This window comes from Anser cygnoides, chromosome 1, assembly GCF_040182565.1.
Source record: "Anser cygnoides isolate HZ-2024a breed goose chromosome 1, Taihu_goose_T2T_genome, whole genome shotgun sequence".
NCBI lineage: Eukaryota > Metazoa > Chordata > Aves > Anseriformes > Anatidae > Anser > Anser cygnoides.
The window spans coordinates 140,074,089-140,095,689 of NC_089873.1; the positions used below are offsets into that span (position 1 = coordinate 140,074,089).

The 21,601-nt window shown below is 39.6% G+C and overlaps 1 protein-coding gene across 3 annotated transcripts in view; it reads left to right on the forward strand.

Annotated features, from left to right (window-relative positions):
• The window catches only part of HERC2 (HECT and RLD domain containing E3 ubiquitin protein ligase 2), a 111,575-nt gene extending 100,645 nt beyond the window's left edge, over positions 1-10,930 (forward strand). For all 3 annotated transcript variants that reach the window (XM_048051157.2, XM_066983432.1, XM_048051158.2), the window contains 7 exons: positions 4,288-4,429; positions 5,293-5,487; positions 5,597-5,709; positions 6,561-6,751; positions 8,617-8,722; positions 9,422-9,634; positions 9,930-10,930. In XM_048051157.2, the coding sequence (XP_047907114.1) occupies positions 4,288-4,429; positions 5,293-5,487; positions 5,597-5,709; positions 6,561-6,751; positions 8,617-8,722; positions 9,422-9,634; positions 9,930-10,202 (1,233 nt within the window). In that variant the 3' untranslated portion in view covers positions 10,203-10,930. The remainder of the gene's footprint in view (positions 1-4,287; positions 4,430-5,292; positions 5,488-5,596; positions 5,710-6,560; positions 6,752-8,616; positions 8,723-9,421; positions 9,635-9,929) is intronic.
• The last annotated feature ends 10,671 nt before the right edge of the window (positions 10,931-21,601 follow it).

Genomic DNA, 21,601 nt, shown 5'->3' on the forward strand with positions numbered 1-21,601 from the left:
CCATAATTTCTTTAGTTAGTTCTTGCAGGGAATGGAAATGTGCTTTCTTAAAACTATTTGATTGATCCTTTAAGTAGTATTCAAAGCTGCTTTATGGAGTCTCAAACAGCTAATCATCAATGGTAAGAATTTTCATCTTAATTGTAGTTGTGAGTTTAGTTGCAGCTAAACTCAAAGATCCCATTGCTGTCAAAAGACTTTTCTTACAGTTTATAAATTATATAGTGCAGTCAATTCACTTCTTTATCTCCCTTGGTATAAAATAAACAGATGAGTTTTTAGTTGCAAGTTTTTTTGCAGATACTCACTTGTTTTTTAAAATGTTTCCTGAACTTTGTTGTTCAGTGGTTTCTTCGATAATACTGGAAATGATCATAACAGCTGTCCAATTTCTGTAAAATCAAGCCAGGCACGACTCTCTTGTCCTGAGGTCAAGTTTTTCATGGACTAGATTCCTTTTAGAGAACTAATTTAGCCTGGATGCCTGCTGGGAGCCTCATGATAGTTAGACACAGCATTTTTTTTTTTGGAGCTTTTTTGTTGTTCTTGCTCGAGGTGTGTGAACTGTGAATATGATGGCGACTGTACTGCAACTCACCAGAGTGCCAACCTGTTTTTTCTATAGCATAGAGGGTAGATGTTTTTATGTCTTGAGGTATAGCATGAGGGCAAGCATGAATGTGCAGCCATTTTAGGACACCGTCAGAGAATTGTGTAGGGTAGAAGAAACCAAAGTAATGCAGTTTTGTTTGTATTACTTGCTCTGGGAATGGTCTTTTAGTGAAATGCTTCAAAACGGCACCTGGATCCAGTTCTGAAACGGTGTGATAGAAGTAGTCAAAGACTGAGCCACAAAGTAAACCAAGTTACAATGGTAGGCAGCTCCAGAGCTCAAGCTCACTTACTGACCCACTAACTAGTAAATAGGTTTACCTAGTAGTTAGGTACGAGACTAACTAATATGGTGTCAAATGGACAAGTGTGGTGTTGAGATCTGTAGGCAAAGATGTTCTTACTGCTGTTAAATCATACCTTGCCTTTGGATGAAAGAGTATTGCAGCAGTTGAAAGGAATTTCCTCCTTTTAAAAGGCAAGCAAATTTTAGTTATTAAGGAGAATATGTACTCTCAGGAACACAGTATTGCAAAGGATCTCCAAAGGAAAAGTTCTTCAATGTCCTCTGCTGTCTCGGGAGGAATGTTGCACTTCTGGATATATTAAATTCTACTTTAAGAATAGTTTCTTCCTCCTTACTAGGGCTACTTATTAAATGTGGATTATAGAAATCTCACTAGTATGGCAATTAAAAATGATATGGTCTTAAATTAAGCACAAGATATCAATGAATGGATTATTTGTTCTTTTGCAAGTGTTATTCTTCAGTTTAAAAAGCATTCCTCCTCCTTCCTGGTTGTTGTCTTGTGCCTTATCAAATGTGCTTTTAAAGGATACTTATTTCATGTCAACCTTCGTTTTCCTAGACTGAACGTGCTAAACTTTTTTGTCTTATTTTTGTAGAATAGCTTTTCTATACTTTTGATACTGTATTTTCCTCTGTGCCATTTCAGTTTAAGCATAGATAACTGAAACCTGAAGGCACAGATGATGCGTTGTCTGTGCTCTTGGAATTACCACACTAATTTTTTTCCTCTTCTGGAAATTGATTTCATTACATATCCTTGAATTGTGTTTGTTTTCTTCACAGATGTCTTCTATGTTAACAGTACATTTTTCTCTTTCTCAGCTGATTCTAACTAATAAGCTGCCATCTTTTGGTAAACATTTTTATTAGTCTCTAAGTGTGTGGTCTTTGTCACGTAAAATGCATTAACCAAATTACAGATTGACTTGAGTGCCTCTCCCCCTTTGTTGCAGTGGTTCTGCTCACAATAGATGACTATTCACTGAGACACATTTTTAAACTTGATTCCTCCACATGTTGTATGCTGCTTCTGAGCTGCTGCATTTCTCTGTGGTCCAAGCATCTTTTGATGACATCAAGTTGTCATTTTCTCATGGCAGACTGTTTTAATAAAATCATTCTCTATTTCTAATCAACATACTAACTTATGTTTTATGCTGAAAAGTTACCTTAGCAGCAAGAAGGGTGGACCTGTATATTAAAATTTTGAGATGCTTCATGATCTGTGTATAGTGAGCATGTATTAAATAAGGACCTGTTTAGCCTATTCATTAAGATTGATTCCACAGGTTACTTACAATGGCTCCAAAAGGCCAATTCGGAAATGTGAGCAAGACCCTGTTTGAGACCTCTACAATATAAAGCTCAAACACTAGTGATGGGATGTGGCCTAAACAAATTTGTTTGAATTTTGCTGTTTTTCAGTGAAGAGTCTTACTCTTTGCTAATAACTTAATACATTTTGATATGGGCATCTGTCAGCACAGCAATATATTATGGTGCTGGCAGAAGTGTCAATAATCCCTCATGGCATTCTTACGCTGCTTCTTGAAAGTCAAATCATAACCATTTCTGCATCTAAATGATCAGGTTAAATGAAAATCCTGTGTTGCTAGTGAATAAGTACTACATTAAATGTACAATAGCAAATGTGCATACCTTTCTATTCAGTTCAGCCAAGATTGCTTGCCATTTTATTGTCACTTAATTTGTATTTTCAGTCTAAGATTTGAAATTAACTGCTGCATTCACAGACCATCTACTCATACATGGTCTTTTCAAGAGCAGATTCATTGATTTCTCAACTTAAATTTCTTCGGTATCCAAATTCGTTAAAAATCTATTAAATTAAAACAAGTTTGTGTTGATTTAGAACATCCTATACATGAGAAGGATTGGAGTGTGTCAGCCTTTCAGGAAAACCTGAAAGAAACCCGGCAGATGTTTTCTTCACGGCATCCAAAGCATACTGCAGCAGAACAGCTGGATTTTGAGATGTATTGTACTGAATACAGATTAGTGGGATCAGTCTAGGCTATTTCTGCATAAACAGTCTCATTGATATTGATGAATTATATGCACTGTAGGATTCCCTTTACAGTCAGGGCAGGTAGAGAATATAAATTGCAGAATGCTAAGGGAAAAAAAATACTTCAGGTTTCTCCTGCCTTCTGTTTACTTTCTTTTCTCTCTGTACTGATGAAATGCTCTTTGTATTCTTAACCATTCTCTGTGCATCTCCTGCAGCAAAATATGTGGGATTACCCTTGCATCCCTTGCATGGCATTTGTTAGGAATCTTGATCAAATCTTTAAATATTCTATTTTTTTTTGTAAGTGCTTAAGAAATGCATTACTCTCACGCAGGTACACGTGTACTTTTGGTAGTGCTTACTCATTTTTAGATGCTGCTAGTAAATACCTGAATATTGTCATTAATTAACATGAGAAAAACATGTATTTAGTTTTCTGGCCAACAACAGACACCCTGATTTTTGTTTGTGAAAACCTTACCCTGATTTGACAATCAATTGTATGAGTAGAAACAGGATGAAATAAGTAAGTGGATTGCAATCCAGGAAAACAAACAAACAAAAACCTATCAAACTATTAGCTGTTTCTTCAGAAACAAAGGGAAAACTCTTTTTATTAAGAAACTTTATCAGTGATGTCCCACTATCTTTCCATTTGCTTCAAAAATGAACAGATAGAACGCTGAGTAGAGACAGATGAACAAAGAACCATTTGAAATTAAAGATGAATGGGGTATTGGCGGTTGAGGGAACACAGAATTCCTTATCTAGGGAAGAAAGCACTCCGGGTTGTCAGCAGAACTGGTAAGAATCATTCGGTCGAACTGCAATGACTTGCCTATTGCTTTTGCATGTGTCCAGCTCTTAACAGTAAAATTACTAAGGTCCAACCAACCTACCTAGAACAATCATTCAGCAGTCTTAGGTCAGTTCAGGACATGTGGTAGAAGCATGCAGATAACCAGATACCATGTTTTTTGTCTGTGCCAGTTTCTTCTGTTACACTGGCACTGAAGTTTGCACAGTTCATAAATGGTGATAATCATAGTAATCACTCGAAGTTAAATAACTCTGTCACAGAATTAGGAACAATTGCAGGAGTTGGAGTACAGCTCAACCTGTCTCAAGGTAGATGGCAGTGAAAAATACTGGAGTGCTGTAAATTTGAAACTGGGTTCTTCCTCTGTATATGTTACAAAATACAGGATAGACCTCTACAGAAGTTTCACTGAACATGTTAATGTTTTAAATATGAATCTTATGTGTGCTCTGCACAGAGATGCTGGCTGAAATTTGTTCTTGCAGTGACTTTTATAATGTGTTTATTCAACAGGTAAAACGTTCTAGGAGTAAAGGAGGACTGGCTGGGCCTGATGGTACAAAGTCAGTGTTTGGGCAGATGTGTGCTAAAATGAGTTCCTTCAGCCCTGATAGCCTTCTGCTTCCTCATCGGGTTTGGAAAGTCAAGTTTGTTGGTAAGAGGATTCTCTATCTGCCCCCACTTTGTCCCAGCTGTTCTGCACCTATCTTTACTGTTTTCTTCTGGTTTAATTTTTTGGAGGACCTGAAGAAAGGAAGGAGTATAGTAAAACTATGTCTGTGTATAGGCAGCATAGCATGTTATTTCCTAACATATATAAAATCTTAGGAAATAATAAAGCGTTTAAAAGATTTTAATAAAAAACCAAAACAACAACAACAAAAAAGAACAAAAAAAAAAAAAAAAAAAAACCCAAAACACCCAAGATGAGTGGAAACAGATCTGTAATTGTCCTCAGATTCCAAAGGCAACTCTCTTACTTGTAACAGGCATTCTGCAAAACCTAAATGTGTTCTTCGTCTGTCAGAATCTGTAAATAATCCTGGTTAGCTGCTCTTACTTTGAGATTCTTACAATTTACATGTCACTTTGAGCTTTAAGATGAGATACAATTTAGATTGAAGACCCATTGTACCTATTGTATGTAAAATATATATAAAAATCTACTTTAAAATGACACTTAAGAATCACGTTGCTTTGGTTTTCTTTTACCACCTCTATTGTTCTGTTTTGATTAGGTTTTAAAACAAAAGTGGTAGTGGTACCGTGGCAAAGTAGTAGTTTTTAAAGTCTGTTGTTGATAATCTTTCACAATAATACTGTTTACATGGAACTGGAAATATACAAACACAAAGGAAAGCATAAGGTGTTTTCAGAAGAATAGATAGGACAGTGTAGCTTTTAGTAAACTTTTGTTTACCCAGTCATCCCTGTGGAAGGAAATCCAGTTATTTCAAGACTTAATTTAGAAACATTTTCGGAAGAGTGTGTAATTTTAAGCCTGTTTTCTTCTCCTAGGTGAATCTGTGGATGATTGCGGCGGAGGTTACAGTGAATCAATAGCAGAAATGTGTGAGGAGCTTCAGAATGGGCTGACCCCTCTGCTAATCGTGACACCAAATGGAAGAGATGAATCTGGAGCAAACAGAGATTGTTTCCTATTAAATCCTGCTGCCAAGTCTCTCTTACATATGAACATGTTTCGTTTTCTGGGTAATTTCTTACTGACATTGTGACATTCTACTTGCATTGTATGATCAGAATATTGGGAATCTATCAAAGAAATAAATATTTAAAAACTATACACTATTTAAATTTACAGGTGTACTTCTGGGCATTGCTATCCGGACTGGCAGCCCTCTGAGCCTCAACCTGGCTGAACCGGTATGGAAGCAGCTTGCAGGAATGAACCTAACCATTGCTGATCTCAGTGAGGTAAGTGTGAAGTTTCTGAGTAGGGCATAGCTTACAGAAGACTAGCAGACTCTAGCATAAGTAATTCTCTGGTGATTTGCTTCCTTGCTGTATATATAATTGTAGCATTTTGACTAACCTTTCACATTTTTGAGCCAGTTTATAAAGATCACTTGTACTGACTGTTAAAACTGTAAGTTTGTCTTTCAAAAGTAGCTAAATAACCTATCTGAGTTCTAGAACATTCTCAAATGCACTCGTAGATTTGACTAGGTAAATATTTGTGGTCAAACTCCTACTTTCCAGTAAACCTTTCCATAGCTGTTACTGTCTGAAAATGAGTTCAAACTAGTACTGAAAATAGTCCACGCCATCATACCGAACATCACAAACTTTCAATTTCTGTTTATTGAACTCAGTAAATGTGGAGTTAAGAGTTAGGTCTTTGTTACAAAGAAGAGTTCCTTTTCAGCTACTGTCATCTAGAAATATACTTACCATAAAAGCACTGAGTCATTTACTTGTTGGTAAGGGGGTTCCTTTTGTATCAAAACAACCATTGGATTTTGTAGAGTTAATCATGTTTTAAGCTTTAAATCTATTTTCTTATATAACAGTTTCTTGGCAAATGCTCCTCAAAAGGATTGAAATCTAGAACACGTGTGCCCTCCAACATCCCAGTATAATGAAATTTTGTGTAATATAGTGAGCTATTTTACTGCTTTGGAATTCACGTAGGTGGGTTATGGTCAGACATTTGACTCAATGCTTTTGGTAGGTGGCACGTGATGCAGTGCTTTTGGTCGGGAAGAGGCACTGTTGTATAGTGCTAATAAATGGTTTTTAACTTACGGTTATTTATTTTTCAAAAGGTTGATAAAGATTTTATTCCTGGGCTGATGTACATTCGAGACAACGAAGCTACATCGGAAGAGTTTGAAGCCATGAGCCTCCCGTTCACTGTGCCTAATGCAAGCGGTCAAGATATTCAGCTGAGTTCCAAGTACACCCATATTACACTGGATAATAGAGCTGAATATGTGAGGCTGGCAATAAACTACAGGTTTGTTGGATAAGTCATTCATATTAGTTAAATGGGCAAGCATTTTATTTTGAAAATATTTAAAAACTTTTGAACAATATGATTCTTTAACCTCTTATGTACAAATAATGTTTTCGTGCGATTTGATTTTCATATTGCTTTTAATCTCTCCAAAGCAAAAAAATTAAACTTAAGTTTTAGGAAATAGCTTTTAGGAAACCAAATAAATTAGCATGCATGGCTCTAGATTTTTAATAGCTGTCCTGACAGAGCTGTTCTGGCAGCCAGTTTTGTGTGGAGAAATTCCCCATCCATCTAGTTCATCCTATGCAATAAAGTAGTAGGCTTGAAGCTTTATCTTCCATGCAATTTCTCATCTTCCTATAGCTCTGTATGAAGACTGCTTTGGTTTAGTACTACTGCTCTCATAATTTTTCCTATCATCTGTTTAAGTCAAGAGCAGTCCCAGATGAATTGTTCTATTCTCATCTAAGAAAGAACACTCAAAACAAAGTGTTCATACCCCAGACACCATAAAATAAGTGACATCTTTCTGCAGACGAGTAAATTCATTCATAGGTGACAGAAGCTGAACAATGCACTAAAACGTGGGAAATAGTTCAGCAGTTGTGAAAATGGGCCTTTGGTTACTTAGATACCTAACCTAGACAAGTACATTGAAGAAGCAACTGTGGGCATCTTGTTGTTTGAAACAGCGAGCCCAGTGCCTGTTGTGCCTATTGAACTGTGGAAATGAGATGATTTTGATGAGAAACTGATTCATAGGTGTTTTATTCTCCTCACCGTAGTTACCTATTGCAGAGAACACTAGAGCCAGACTGTATCATCACTTATACTTGCTAGTTTGCAGTGCAATGTCTGCCAACAACTACTTGAATTAGTCTTTGTTTTCACATGTGTATATACATGCTACAAATGGATATAGACTGATATTTAATGCTGTTTTTTGACAATAGAGAAGAATATAGTTTGCAATGGATAAATGATACATAAAATATCAAATGGGTACTAAAGACTTGCATTCACTTGAAGAAATGTTTTTGTTCTCCTGAAAATTCTAGCTATCCTCAAAGGACACCAGCGATTTTAAAGCGTTCTACAGTTAGAAATCTTTTGGGAAAAACATTTTAATAGATTTTTTTTAAATGTATGAAGCCCTTGAGAGAAAAACTAGAACCTGAATAGAAACCATGTGAAAAGTGGATACATAAGAAAAACCTTGTCCTGGGATATTGGTTTATTTTGGTGATGACAAGCCTGAGAACTGGACATGTCAGTGATGTGAATCTCTGCTCTTCAGAGCTCAGCGGCTTAGAAATTAGCTTGACAGGAGAGGGGGGAAAAAAAGGAGGAGGGGGGAAAAAACAAAACACAAATCATGGGTGGCAACAGAAGCAGCGAAATGTTACTTGTATATCGCTGTCTAAAAACACAGCAAATCGTTTTCCTCAGACATAATGTTTTAGTTCAAACCCATTTAGCTTTTACTGTAATGTCTTGTCTAGTGTTGGGAATGTTTGAGGGCACAGTCTTAAAGTACAGATGATCTTTGCCCAAGAGAAATTATTTTCAAATGGGGTATTGGTCTGTTCTTGCCAGGCACAGCATGTGAATAATACTGGAAAGAAAATGTTCAAAACACTGGGAAATACCTCTCCCCAGTGAACTTGCTTTGCAGTATGGAATGCTGTAGAAACTGGTACAAGTCAAGTATCAGGCATGATAAGTGTTTTGTTAATTTCCTTTGGCGCATAGCTGGAGACTTGAGGAGAACACCTAAAGTTTCCTTGATATTACAATAAGTATTAGTTCAAAAAAATTCTGGAAATGGCATTCACTGAATCTCTGGAAATGTGTGTCTGCAGGCTTCATGAATTTGACGAACAAGTTGCAGCAGTTCGTGAAGGGATGGCCCGTGTTGTTCCAGTTCCTCTACTTTCGCTCTTTACAGGATATGAACTGGAAACTATGGTATCAATTTCTGTTTTGCTACCTCTGTCAGACTAACTTTTGAGTTGGATTCTTCATTTGTATTTTACTAATCCAAGATTATCGAATAATAAAACCCACTTTTAATACTGTTTACAGTGCTCACTCCGATTGGAAACGCTTTGCTCAAGGAAGGACTAGAAAATATTTTATTGTTCTCATAGTGTTCAAAAAGTTATTTTGATATAGCTGAGCAGTGAAGCAGTGATGTAATGAATTACTTGTGGAAGTTTAAAAAAAAAAAGGAAAAAGAGTAAAAAGAGTAACAAAACCCCACCAGCCCAACAACAATAAACAGAAAAACCCAACCCACTAAACAAATCACCAAAAAAAAAAAACCAACCACCCAAGAAAAAAATACAGTAAGACTACTGAGTTCTGAGAGCAGTTTGGTGGAAGATAAGCCCTGTATTGTTAGAGGTGAATTGGAGACATTCCTTTGAGGTAAATTATTTAATTCTTTATGTGATTCAGCAAGATGAAAGAAGCCTATTGTCCCTTGATGGGAAGATGTACATTTAGTATCATTGTAATAGGAGACTGTGTACAGCAGTTCAAATACCTGAATTCTCATTTTGTCAGCATAAAGGCTGATTAAATATTTAAAGAGAATGGAGGGAACAAATCACCTGCAATTGATTTGATCAGACCTGTAGCTTATCATTATATTCTCTTTTTCAGGTATGTGGAAGCCCAGATATTCCACTTCACCTTCTGAAATCTGTAGCAACTTACAAAGGAATTGAACCAACTGCTTCCTTGATACAGTGGTTCTGGGAAGTGATGGAGTCATTCTCCAATACTGAGCGATCTCTCTTCCTGCGTTTTGTGTGGGGCAGAACAAGGCTGCCCAGGACTATTGCAGATTTCAGAGGGAGGGACTTTGTTATTCAGGTAAAGTGTGTGGGATGGGGAGTGGGGCTTTTATTTTAAATAGCTAGAAGTGGAGGAGTAGCATGGCTGCTGTGGTTTAACCCTGGTAGGCAGCTAAACACCACAAAGCCACTTGCTCACTCCACCACTGCCAGTGGGACGGGGGAAGAAAATCAAAGGCAAAAGTTTGAAAACTCCTGGGTTGAGATAAAGACAGTTTAATAAATTGAGTAATAAATCAATAAATTAAAGTATCATTTCAATATTGTGGTGTGGATGGTGAATGAAAAAATATTTTGCTGTTTGTTTTTGGCAGGTATTGGATAAATACAATCCTCCAGACCACTTCCTTCCTGAGTCATACACTTGCTTCTTTCTCCTGAAGCTACCCAGGTATTCTTGTAAGCAAGTACTAGAGGAAAAACTGAAATATGCCATTCATTTCTGCAAGTCTATAGACACTGATGATTATGCCCGGATAGCGCTGACAGGAGAGCCAGCTGCTGATGACAGTAGTGATGATTCTGATAATGAAGATGCGGATTCTTTTGCTTCAGATTCTACGCAGGACTACTTAACTGGGCATTAAACCAGAAATAACGTAAGGGATAGCTGTTATGAGCACTGAGGCAAAATGCCAAAATGATAATGAAGCCAAGGACAGTTTAGGGCTCAGAATATAGAGTATGTAGTCAGAGGAGCGGTAATCTTCTGAAAGTTGGGAAAGTGTTTGCTACTTATGGTAGGAATTAAGGGTTACAGCTTAAACCATCAGCTTAGAATGAATGGCACAGTATATGGGCATTTAACATTTATTTTAAGAGCTGAAAGTGGCCCCCCATAATGCTGCACTACATTTAGAACCTTTGTGTTTACTGAAGTGTTGTAAATGTTTATATAAATAAGGTAGTGCAGCATCCAAAAGGCAGTGAAACCTTTAATTTGTGGGTGCAGTAGTATTTTTCATATTAAGTGTTGTGTTCTGTGTATCTTGATTGTATATTGGAAATACTGTGCAACAACTGAATAGTATTATAAATATTTCAATTAACTTTACTAGAAGTTTGTTAAAATTTTTTGAACATTGAATTAACATTATTCCTTGAAATTCTTCTATAGATAATAAAAATGGCCAATAGTTTCACCTTCACCCCCTGGTTTGTATATTTTAGCTTATGCATTATTTATCTAAAATTTGATACCTTTCTGTGAACAGCATCATAATTCTTATCATGGAAAGTGTACTGTATATAATTTGTGCCATGTAAATGCAAAAGTTATAATTTCCCTCCAAATAAAATTCTGCCACAGAAAGAAGCAGTGTGTGTGTTTTAATGGCTGTACGGCTGTTACATGGAATGAACATTACTTCTACTCATCTGAGAAGTGTTTCTGCAATTCATAGTTGTTGGTCAAACCCTGCTGCTGTTCAAGGAATATGCACCAATAGTAGGTGCATTGCCATAGAACATGAGCTATAGTGAACTCACAGCAAGTCTACATGACGCATTAACGGCAGCGGTTATGTACACCTCGTTTATGCAGTTGTTCCTAATGCTACTGTTGCTGGGAATGGTGAACTTGTTTTTGTGCACCTGGGAAAAAATCTCTCTTCAGGAAGTGTAGGGGACTGATGTCTTCAAGTACCTTCACGTAGAAGAAAACATAAAACATACATAATAACATACAACATACATAATGACATACGTACAACCTTGTCCCTGAGAACCTTGTCGCCAACAGTATTTTAGTTCAGAATTGAGTGGAAAGTGATATTAAACTTTTCTTCAGTAATTATTAGGATAGTATTTAACCTCTTACAATGGAGAATTGATTCACTGTCATTTTTTTAGTGCTTGTGTGTGACTTCTATTCCAACTTTAAATATTAACTGTGATCATGAAATCACTTGTCCTGAGACATACTTGGTATTTCAAAATAGTGGTGTAAAAAAAAGCAAAGTCTTTTATCTTTGCTGCTGAATTCAATTTCTTCTGAATATCCTGAGGTAGAGTGGAGAGTCTGGTACAGAAGTGCTCATGTGGTTGTCTGCTGTCCTTTGTCATGGTAACACAGGAGCCATTTAGGCATCCAGCTTGATCAAAGAGATTCTGTAGTCAGCTTTTCAGACTTGATGGATGAGTCGTGCCCAAATGCCGCAAGCCCAAGGACTTGAGACCAAGTTCAACTGCCATTCTTGAATTTCAAAATCCATTTCAGGAGTGTACAAACTACTATAAAACACAATTTTTGTGGGTTGTGGGGTTGGGGGCAAGGAGGAACATGACTGTCAAGAGTTTTTCTTCCAAAAAAATCAGAAAGGGCCTATTTGTTTCGTACAGTAGCAGTTCCCATTGTTAATTTGTGGAGGAATAAAAGAAGGTTTTTAAGTTTCCTTCTTTGCTTTCCCATCCTAACGGAAGAGTCCTGGGTGCCCTATTACAGTATGAAATGCTTGTCACCTATGGCCTGGCTTAAAATAGTTCTGAGTAGCCAGTTGTTTTTCTTTAAAAAGTCATTGTTTTGAGTATTGAAAAAATGGGAATAGCTCTTACTTAGCTTTCAGATGTAGGTTCTTGAGAAGGAACAGGACTCAACCTTACAAATGAGTTTGTGTTAGATCCCTTTAAAAGCAAAGGACCAGATGGTGGTTTGATTTTTATAATAAAGCTTTACAATTGTGAAATTGCAAGATAATAAAAGAAAAATCCCATGTTCAAAATTACTTTGTTTCCTGAGCAAATTCCCCATTCCTCTAAAGCTCCTTAATGGCTGCTGAACAGCTTGACAATATGGACAGGAGGTCATTGGGCCCCTCAGGGAGTGTAGAGAACATGCTCTCTATAACTTTTATAATCATGGTATTTGTTCCTAAACATCATGTTAGTCAAAGAAACTTTCAGGACAACGTATGTCTCCGCTGAAAGCATCTTTTTAATGTGCAAAACTAAACTGTGCAGCACTCTTCTAGGAGAAAGGGAAGCAGGAGCTTTCAATGACCTTATTGATAAAATGCCTTCTATTTTCAAATACGTAGTTTAAGGAAAACGTTCAGATGTGTAGATCCTGTAGAAGATCCTCCTTCATGTAGAAGTTGCCTTTCAAGGTTAACCTTCAATTAAATCTTGTAATTAAAAAGTAAGATTTTAAGTAAAACATTCCATTGCGGTGCTCCTACTCGACTGGGGCCTGAGAGTGTAAAATTGGTGGAAAAGTTATTCTATCATCAAGTCATATCCTTCCTTAAGTGAAAACTTCAGTAAAAGCGACTCTGAATGTGACACGTGAACTGCTTGTAAACTGCTGCTTCAAATACTTGTAAAAGATTCTGCTGGTTTACCTGCTGGCTCATGTTTGGATACTGATGGCATGTCTGCAAGTTCATCAGTTCTGCATTTGGTCATCTGATGGCCAGAGAGCAATACAGTGCAAGGATTTCACAGAAACACAAAATATAATTGGCTCAGTTGTTCCTGACTCTGGTAGTCCTTGACCAGCTCTCTCTGATGAGAAACTCTGTTCACATTGGGCAACTGGATACACTCACTACCAATGGCAAGCCTATATAACGATGGGCTGCAACACTTCTGGTAAATAAAATATAATCCTATCTTGGGCCTTTCTTATTCAACTGTAACGACTTTATCAATGTGTGGGCAAAAAGTGCCAGCATGGATCAGTCTCGGTGGTTGGCTGAGTTTGTTTTCCTGTTTAGCAGCCAAAAAAGCACAAAATTAGGATACTTGCAAATACAGGAGGCTGCTTTTCCTTCTCACTCTTCTTGAAATGTTTGACTGGGGGCCAAAAGATGCCAGTTAATACTTCTTCTAAAACCAGCGTGCCATTGGTCTGAAAGGGAGAAACACAAGAATGACTAAATAGACAAGGCTGTGACTTGTCTTCCTAGAAGACAGACTTTTGAATTAATTTCTCTCTGTAAAGTTTTTCACTGCTGTTTTGAGGAAAAGATGCTATTTAGCTTTGGAAGCTGATCTGTTTTGAGCACGTTCTTTCCATAATTTCAAAGTGATATTTTTTTCTAACATTTGTTCCAATATGTCTGGCATTTGTGGCATGAGCAAGTGATTTGTGAATCACAAATTACAAAACTATTCTAACGCTGTTTTGCCAGTAGAATTGGCCCATTAGTTAACAGATAAGGCAGGTTCACTTCGTTATGGCTTTTGGTAACTATCTCTTTGTTACTTTTATAAGGAAACTAAGGTCTCTCAAATGAGGTGGAGGTAAAATTGCATCTATGTGTTATGTTCCCTCTGAACCTTGAAAAAATTCACAAGTAAGAATCCTGCAAGTGTCCTTTTTTTTTTTTCTTTTTTTTTTTTTTTTTAAATAAATTTCATCTCCTTGACTTAGAGTCATCCCTAAAAGTAAACTGGAGAACAGGGTCCATGCCCAAAATGAAGCTGATAGGCGAAGGGTTGTCCGAAAGAAGAAATTAAATATATGAAACAGCTGTGTGAGGGGGCCAGGTGGGATTTGGGCTGGCCTATGTGAGTTGCTTTTTCTCCATGCTCCTGTAGAGGAAGGGATATTCCTGGGGGACAACTGTCTGGACAAAACCAGGAAGGAGGTGGACTTGTAAGTATGAGAGGAAGAAAATAGCACTGCACCAGTGTCCTGGCTGGTATGGTCTGAACGTGCTCTATCTTCTAATATTCTCATCATGACCTCCCTTTTGTGTGTTGGCCATGTTTGTGTGTTCCTGTAATCACTCCCTCAGCAAGGTGCCTGTAGAGGAGCTGACACTGTCCTTCCACACCTCCTTACAAGTATGGCCAGACATGATTTATTGTTGGTTGTGCTGCTGAGGAATCAGCTGTTTGGTGCCCTGTCTGGAGACGATTACTGAGGCATGGACAAGTTGGACGTCAAAATGTCAATAATGATGACAAGCAAGTAAAGAAGCACATTTATACGCTGTAGAGTGAAATATTCTCTTCAAGAGCAGTTTCACAGTGCTGATGTGTGCCTCACCAGGACTAAGTAGACAACTGAAAGACGTGTAGAGAGGCAAGAGAAGGCTAACTGCCTGCGTGTACGTTTGGGGAGGGTCTGGCCTGCAGTCAGTACACTGTCGAGTTGGTTTCCATGTAATAACACCAGACACCATCCTGCAGAGGTCAAAGCTGTGAGACTAGGCCGCAGGACCTTCAGCCATGACTGAGGGTAGGCCCACACTGACAAGATTTGTGTGAGGTGTGTCAGACAGGCTTTGAACTGTTTCCAGAGGTCTCCATCTGCAGGTGTGGACCAGATTTTCTGTCTGGGGAGCGGGCTAGACTGGCAATTCATGCTCACATACTGGATACTGGCTTTTCTAGATACATGATGTATGTAAACGAAGATGTGGCCCGCATCTTCTCAAAGAACATTGGGATTAAGAAGGAAATGATTAATTGTCCGTGGTTATCCAAAGCAAGTTTAGAAGAAACAGTAGCAATACTTGACACCCACCCACCACCACCATTTTGTAACTGTAAAGACAGCTTACCACCATAATCATCAGTCTAGGCAGGTCAAGAATTTGAGTTAATAGGAGTTTTTAAAATCTTGTTAGACATCTCTTGGTGATGATCTGACAATTATTGATCTACCCTCAGTCAGGCAGCTGTCCAAACCGTTCTGTTGAGTCCTTTCAGCTTATTTGTTCCTGCAATGCTTTATTCTTTGTCTCCAAAACGTATTTCTGGTAAGTAGGATAGACTCAGCAACGGTACCCTCTTCATCATGTTCTAACCAAGGTGCCTTAAGACATCCAAACTTACTGTAGACAAAACCCTTTAACTCCAATCAGGATTAAGTGAAGACACTGAAACTTTTCAGCTTTTCCATTGTGGACCTGCATTGGCTCAACAGGATCTTTTCTTCTTCAGTAACACCTTAACCAGATGCTAGTTCTGCTGCTCACACAGCTCTCCCTGACCCTATCAGGGCTTGGTGATTTATCCCGTGGAGTAAGATAAAGATGCACTGCAGCTCAGTGCTGCAGGAGTCCCCTGGTGCCTTCCTGCAGCGGTGTTTTTGGTTTACGGACTTACGGCACAGCTGCTCTCACCTAAATCAGCTGCTAACCCTCTGCTGCCAGCTCTGTTTAACACAGCAGCGTAGATATACCTGTCAGCCTTGGGGGAGAAAATAAATGGTAGAGCAACAAAGCAGCAGCACATGGCAGTCTTCCAAGCAGCTCTGGAAGTAGCAGATGAGTTAAGCCATCACATTTGTATTTTGTTTCTCAAGAAACACTTTTGCACTAAAATCCTCTGCCCTGAGGTTGCTACTGGTTGTTTTTTGATGGGATCATTTCCTTCTTCTGGTTCATAAGTTGGCCCTGTAACCATTTGCATTGGCCCAGTGGGATGGGAAGGGAAGAAGGGAGAACAAGCAGCAGGCGAGAGCAAGCACCTCTAAAACGTCCCTGCCCTCAAGTCCTCCTTATCATTCCTCTTTAGCAACCACCTGAGGCTGTAGGTATCATCCAAAATGTTTGCCCTCCTCCAGGCTCCATGGGATAACCATGCATGATCGGGGCAGGGGGCTGGAAAGTCCAGCTTCAAGGCTTCTGCTGTCAGAGCAGAAATGCCACTGCCCCATGGCATGGATAACGAGATGTTGTGTAAACTCATTTAACTAAGAGTAACTTGCTCAAAGGATTACAGTGGGAAAAGCAAATATTGTTAAACCCAGCGTGAGGTTAGTTACTGGCTGTTCTGGAGTCTTTATGAAGATGATCTAAATTTTTTATTGTGACAATATAGCCAATTTCAGTGGGAAAATGCAATCCTGTGGCCAGGTAGTTTGTCTTTCTAGTTTGTTATGCACAAATCCAAATTAACTGCTGTGAAAATGGTGACTACTTTGGATGGCAGCAATCTGTTTAAACATTTTTGTGCACTGTAAGAAGACTTAAATATTGTGCATTGTATGTGTCAGAAAGGCCTTGCAAGTAAGAAACACATTTGGTACAAAATTCTACATAAAAAAGGCAGATATGACTCTGGATGACATTGGCCTTGGCTCCAGGTACAAGCAATTTTGGTTTCAGCCCCTGGGCTTGCCTCTCAGTCTTGGTTCTACAACTAGAACTGCCTGCATGCCACAGGATGTCAAAACATTTTTGATGTCTGCTTTCAAGATGACCTTGCTTTGATCGCAGGCAGTTTGCAATGGTGTTAAGAAACCTTTGTATGACCATGCCCAGCGAAGAAGTCTTTGGGAGGTTTTCAAGCTTCCTCTGTGGTTAAGGCACAGGACTGGGAGTCAGGAGATCAAAGTCCCCACATTGTACAGAAATGCTGTTTCAACACATAGGCTGCATTGATAGGGGTGATCTCATAGGAGTGCTACATGCACTTCTTTGATGGGGCCGATGAGTTGTTCCCACCAGCTGGTGCATGGCGGAGAACTGGCTCGTCCCACCTACAGAAGGCTGCCGATTGGAACAGGGAGCAAGGACGAGCAGCACCTCACTGCTCTGGTAAAACGTACACTGCTGTGTCCATGAAGGTAGCTTCAAGTGGTGAGCACGGAGCGGGCAGAGGAAAGGGCAGTGATGGCTGCGACTGCTTGGGTCACATTGTGTCACGAGAGCTGGGAAGGATGTGGTCAGCATACCCCCAGGAAAGAAATGCAAATGGCACTGCCCTTATATATTTTTAAACAAATGAATGTTGGGGTATTGTTTGCCAAAGATCTAATAATTAGAGAATGGGGAGATGACTAATGGAAAACGGTTTGAGAAAATATTTTTGTGCAGTAACAGGCTACAGAAATAGCTCACGAGTTCAAAATGTGCTTTGGGATATCTGTCTGTTTTATGCAGGGCTTTAAAGATGGAACGGGGGAGGACAAAATCCCTAACTAGAGTTTGCTTATGGGCTGTTTAATTTGAAAGATAGCTGTACAATCTGTTTCTTTCCATTTGGGAGTGGTACAAACCTTGTTATCATCTTCTTAACTCTCACAGAATAGTGACAATCGCTGCCAAGACCTTACTGGAGATGGTAAAACAACTGCCTTGTGGCACCTCTGGGAGATTCAGGATATTTTGTGGTCTCAAAGCTATTCTGAGACAGTAGTGTTTGCAGCAGTACTCAGGGCACCCTCTACACATCAGAGCCTAGATCCAACATCCCATCTGCTTTTAGGAAAGATGTGTTTTGCAGCTACTGAGCGCTCATTTGTTGACATGGCTGGTTTTGGGGTCATTTTCCTGAGATTTCAGTAACTTGTCTTGCCTGAAGAAGATGTCAGATCCTACTAATAACATCACGTTTATGGTACTGCTATGTTGGGAGGGATTGCAAGGCATCTTCTCTGGGTTAAACATCACCTTGCTTGAAGAGCCAGCTTGGAGACGACTGACTGCTCTGAGAAGGGGCTATACCTATGTGGGGGTGGACAAAATGTGGCCATAATAATGAGATAAATAATTCTGAGGACAGAGAAGAAAAGGAGACACAAAAGATGGTGCAAGAATGAAAGAAGAATTCGGGGTACCTTTTAACACCTTGACTTCATCCGAGTCTCCTTGTTTAGGTTAGAGCAAGATGTAGCCACTGAGCTCACTGGGGTCCTCTAAGAAGATCCTGCCACAAATTGCAGCTTACAGATTTGAGCAGTGAATGTGGTGATGTACATATAGCCTACTCATAGCTTTTAATATTTATCTATTCATTCATTCATTTATTTATTTATTTATTTATTTATATTTTTGCAGGACTGAGTTAAAAAAAAGCAGTGGGAATAGATGAAAATTATGTCCCCTTGGTCTTGCAAAAGCTTAAAAAAAATCATGTCCTGGCCTTCCAAACTCACTATGCTACTTTCAATACTAACTGGTCTCAGTTGGCAAAACTACTTGCTGTTGGCCGAAGGTCCTGGGCAACCTGCTTTAGGTGGCCCTGCTTCTTCAGGCCATTGGACCAGGTGACCTCTAGACATCCCTTCCAACCTCATCCATTCTGTGATTCTGCGATTTTCTGTTTTCTGTTTTTTTTTTTCTTTTTTTCTTTTTTTCTTTTTCCCCATAGGTGTGTTTTGAGTAGGCAAGCTCCAGAAGATGAGCTCCCAAGGGCATCTGGGATTTCTGCATGGCAGAGAACTTTCATCTGGAGAGTTATGAATTATCATGAAGTGAAATGATGCTTTCCTACCACTGAGATGGACCTTGGTTTGTCAATGTTGGGAAGGTCTTAGCACCCTGTGTGAAGAAATCCATTCTTCAGAGATGAGCATTTCCATGCAACTCAGAAATGTGTTGTTGGTTATGATCCACAGAGAATACTCCTTCAAGTGATGCAGATCTGGTTATCTTTTGGCATGGCTTTTGATGTGATAGATTTACATAGGCAAATAGGATTTTTACTAAATTGTTCGACAGTCATTATAGCCCTGCAGTTTTCTGTCATAGGATTCTGGATCCTTAAATAAGTGAAGGGCCCCTGTTAACCACGATGAATTAGCTCTTGAAGAGACCTGACAGTCTGTGACTAGCAAAACTAAAAAATAAAAAAAAAACACAAACAATATAGAAGATAGAAAAGGAAGAGAAGCCAAAAATAACCAGTGGGCACTGCTGCATCTGGAACTTTTAACAGCTTGGTTCCATTTCCAAAGATAAGGGTGCTCCTTTCCCAGGTAGATTAAAAAGTCAGAAACAAAAACTGTGAAGTGAATTGAAAGAATGACTTGTGAAATCCACCTCTGTTCAGGTATGATGTGTGGATGAGGGTTTATGGTGCGATGTTCTTACAGGATAGTTCATGGGACTCAGCTATGCATTAAGGATGCTGGAGAGAAAATTCCTTTCACCAGCCTGGCAAATGTCGTGTTAAACCTGCAAGGGCTGGAGCTGTTTCTGCTCAACCAGGTTAGCATGATGGATTCAGTGAAAAGGGACAGGGACATGATAGGTTATGTGTAATGTTATAACTTTCCTAGCAGAATCATATATAATGTTTGTATAAATCATACGTATTTATGGAAAAAATAATAAAGGGAGAGGAATACATAACTTTGATGGGAAGGAGAAACCTTGTCAACCACTGTTATACTTCATTGAAAAATGCCTTCTTTTACAAAATTTCAGAAAATTTCCCAGTTTAAGCAAACTAGTTTCACATTTGCTGTAGACAAAACCTATGCTCTGCCTGGCACACGATAATAATGACAGCATAACCCTATTTAACTGAGGTTCAATCACTCTTCTGGAGTAATTATGTCTCTTGCTCTACTGCAGATCATCTCTGGGTGGGGAACTGGAGAGGAGGCACACGCCGTTATTCTGGACTATATGTGGGGATGGGCATAGGTGCATAGGGACAGGGGTGTGGAGCTAGGCAGCAGTTGTTTCTCAATGGAGATAAGGTATTGGCACAAATGAAGGTTTATGTTTGTAATTGCCTCAGCTGAGTTATGATTAACCCAAAGGGTATGGGATGACTTTTGAAAATGAAACTCCTTTTATACAACGAGTACCGTCTCATGCTTTTTCTGATGTATGTGCTCATGCATAATAGGGTGTTTGATCTTGTAATTGCTTCTTATATAGTCACTTAAAGGTCCTAACAGACCTCCTGGCTGCTCTCCTACCCTTGTGTCCCTGAAACAAGCCATAGCCACCCAGCAGCTCCCTGGCCTGTGAAGACAGGCAAGTGCTCGGCATGTGGGGCCGTTGCGGTGGCCGGGGGCTGTGGCTGGAGCTGGAGCAGCGTCGAACAGGCAGTGAATGCCACCTTTCAGGGCCTGGAGCTGAAAGGCTACCATTGTTATCTGCGTCTCTCCCTGACCGCATCTCATGACCTGGTGTGCAGAGCCTTTCACAGTGCATCCAGGCACAGATGGGAGGGCTGGGATGTGTCCCTGTCTCCTTGCCAGCAATGTGCTGGGAGCAAGGACCTAAAGTTCGTGAGTGCTTTGCTCTTCTTTGCAGCCCCCCCCACTGCTGGCCAGGCATACTCAGCACTAGGCTGACCAGTGTGATGAAAACCTTGATATGAAGCACTTGGAGACTGCCAACAGTAGCCATCAGGGGTAGGTTTGTCTAATACCAGTGGGGACTGAATGATGGGACTACCAGTACTGTCTTAGCCTCACCCTGAAAGAAAAAGATCATGAGGTTGACTACCAGGGGTGGATTTCCTCTGATTTTCCATGCTGCAGCCCTGCCTGGATTGACCATTTGTTCACCATAAAGTGAATCTTTCATTTAAGTGCACTGGATAATTGAATTTCTTTTGTTTGGTTCCAACACAGCACAGACTTCTTAGACTGTCAGCTCAAGGTGGCAAATCAACACCTAACTTGCCACTGAGCACATGCTCTTGCAGGAAAACTCTATTTTTTCTGCTCACTACCAGTGCAGAGGAAGCCAGCCTCTTGTCACACTCATTATCTCTGGCCCGTTTGCAGGTATAAACTAGACTAGGCATTTCTTCTCCCATGTCTGTTACCTGTCTACTCTTCCCTCTGAAAAAAGTTACGCTATTTCAGGTTGGTGATGAGCAGATTTCTGCAACTGTGTTTTCACCACTTCTACTAGCTCCCACCACTCTTATCATCCATCTCCTCTCCAATCTCCTCTCTATTACAGAGGAGAAAGGAACAGAGCCTAGTAAAGAGCCCAGCCACAGCTGGACTTGGGCTTGTCAGAACCTGGCATGCATTTACTTGGGGCAGCTCCAGGAAACATGGGCAAACAGGCCTACAGCTGCAGGACACTTGCCTGAGGTGGACCAAACTGTTCCCAGTTAGAAAGACCCCATGCAAAGGCATCTCCCTCTCCCTGTTCACTGTCCAAGAGATGAAGGCATTTCCCTCCAGAGGACCACTCAACTGAATCACCTAATGCCTTATCCCTTACAAATATTGGTGTCTACAGTGAAAGTGTTCACACATGAACTCCATGCCTATTCTCCCTGTTTTGGGATGTGGATACTTAATCAGTACGGTCAATACAGCATTGAGAAT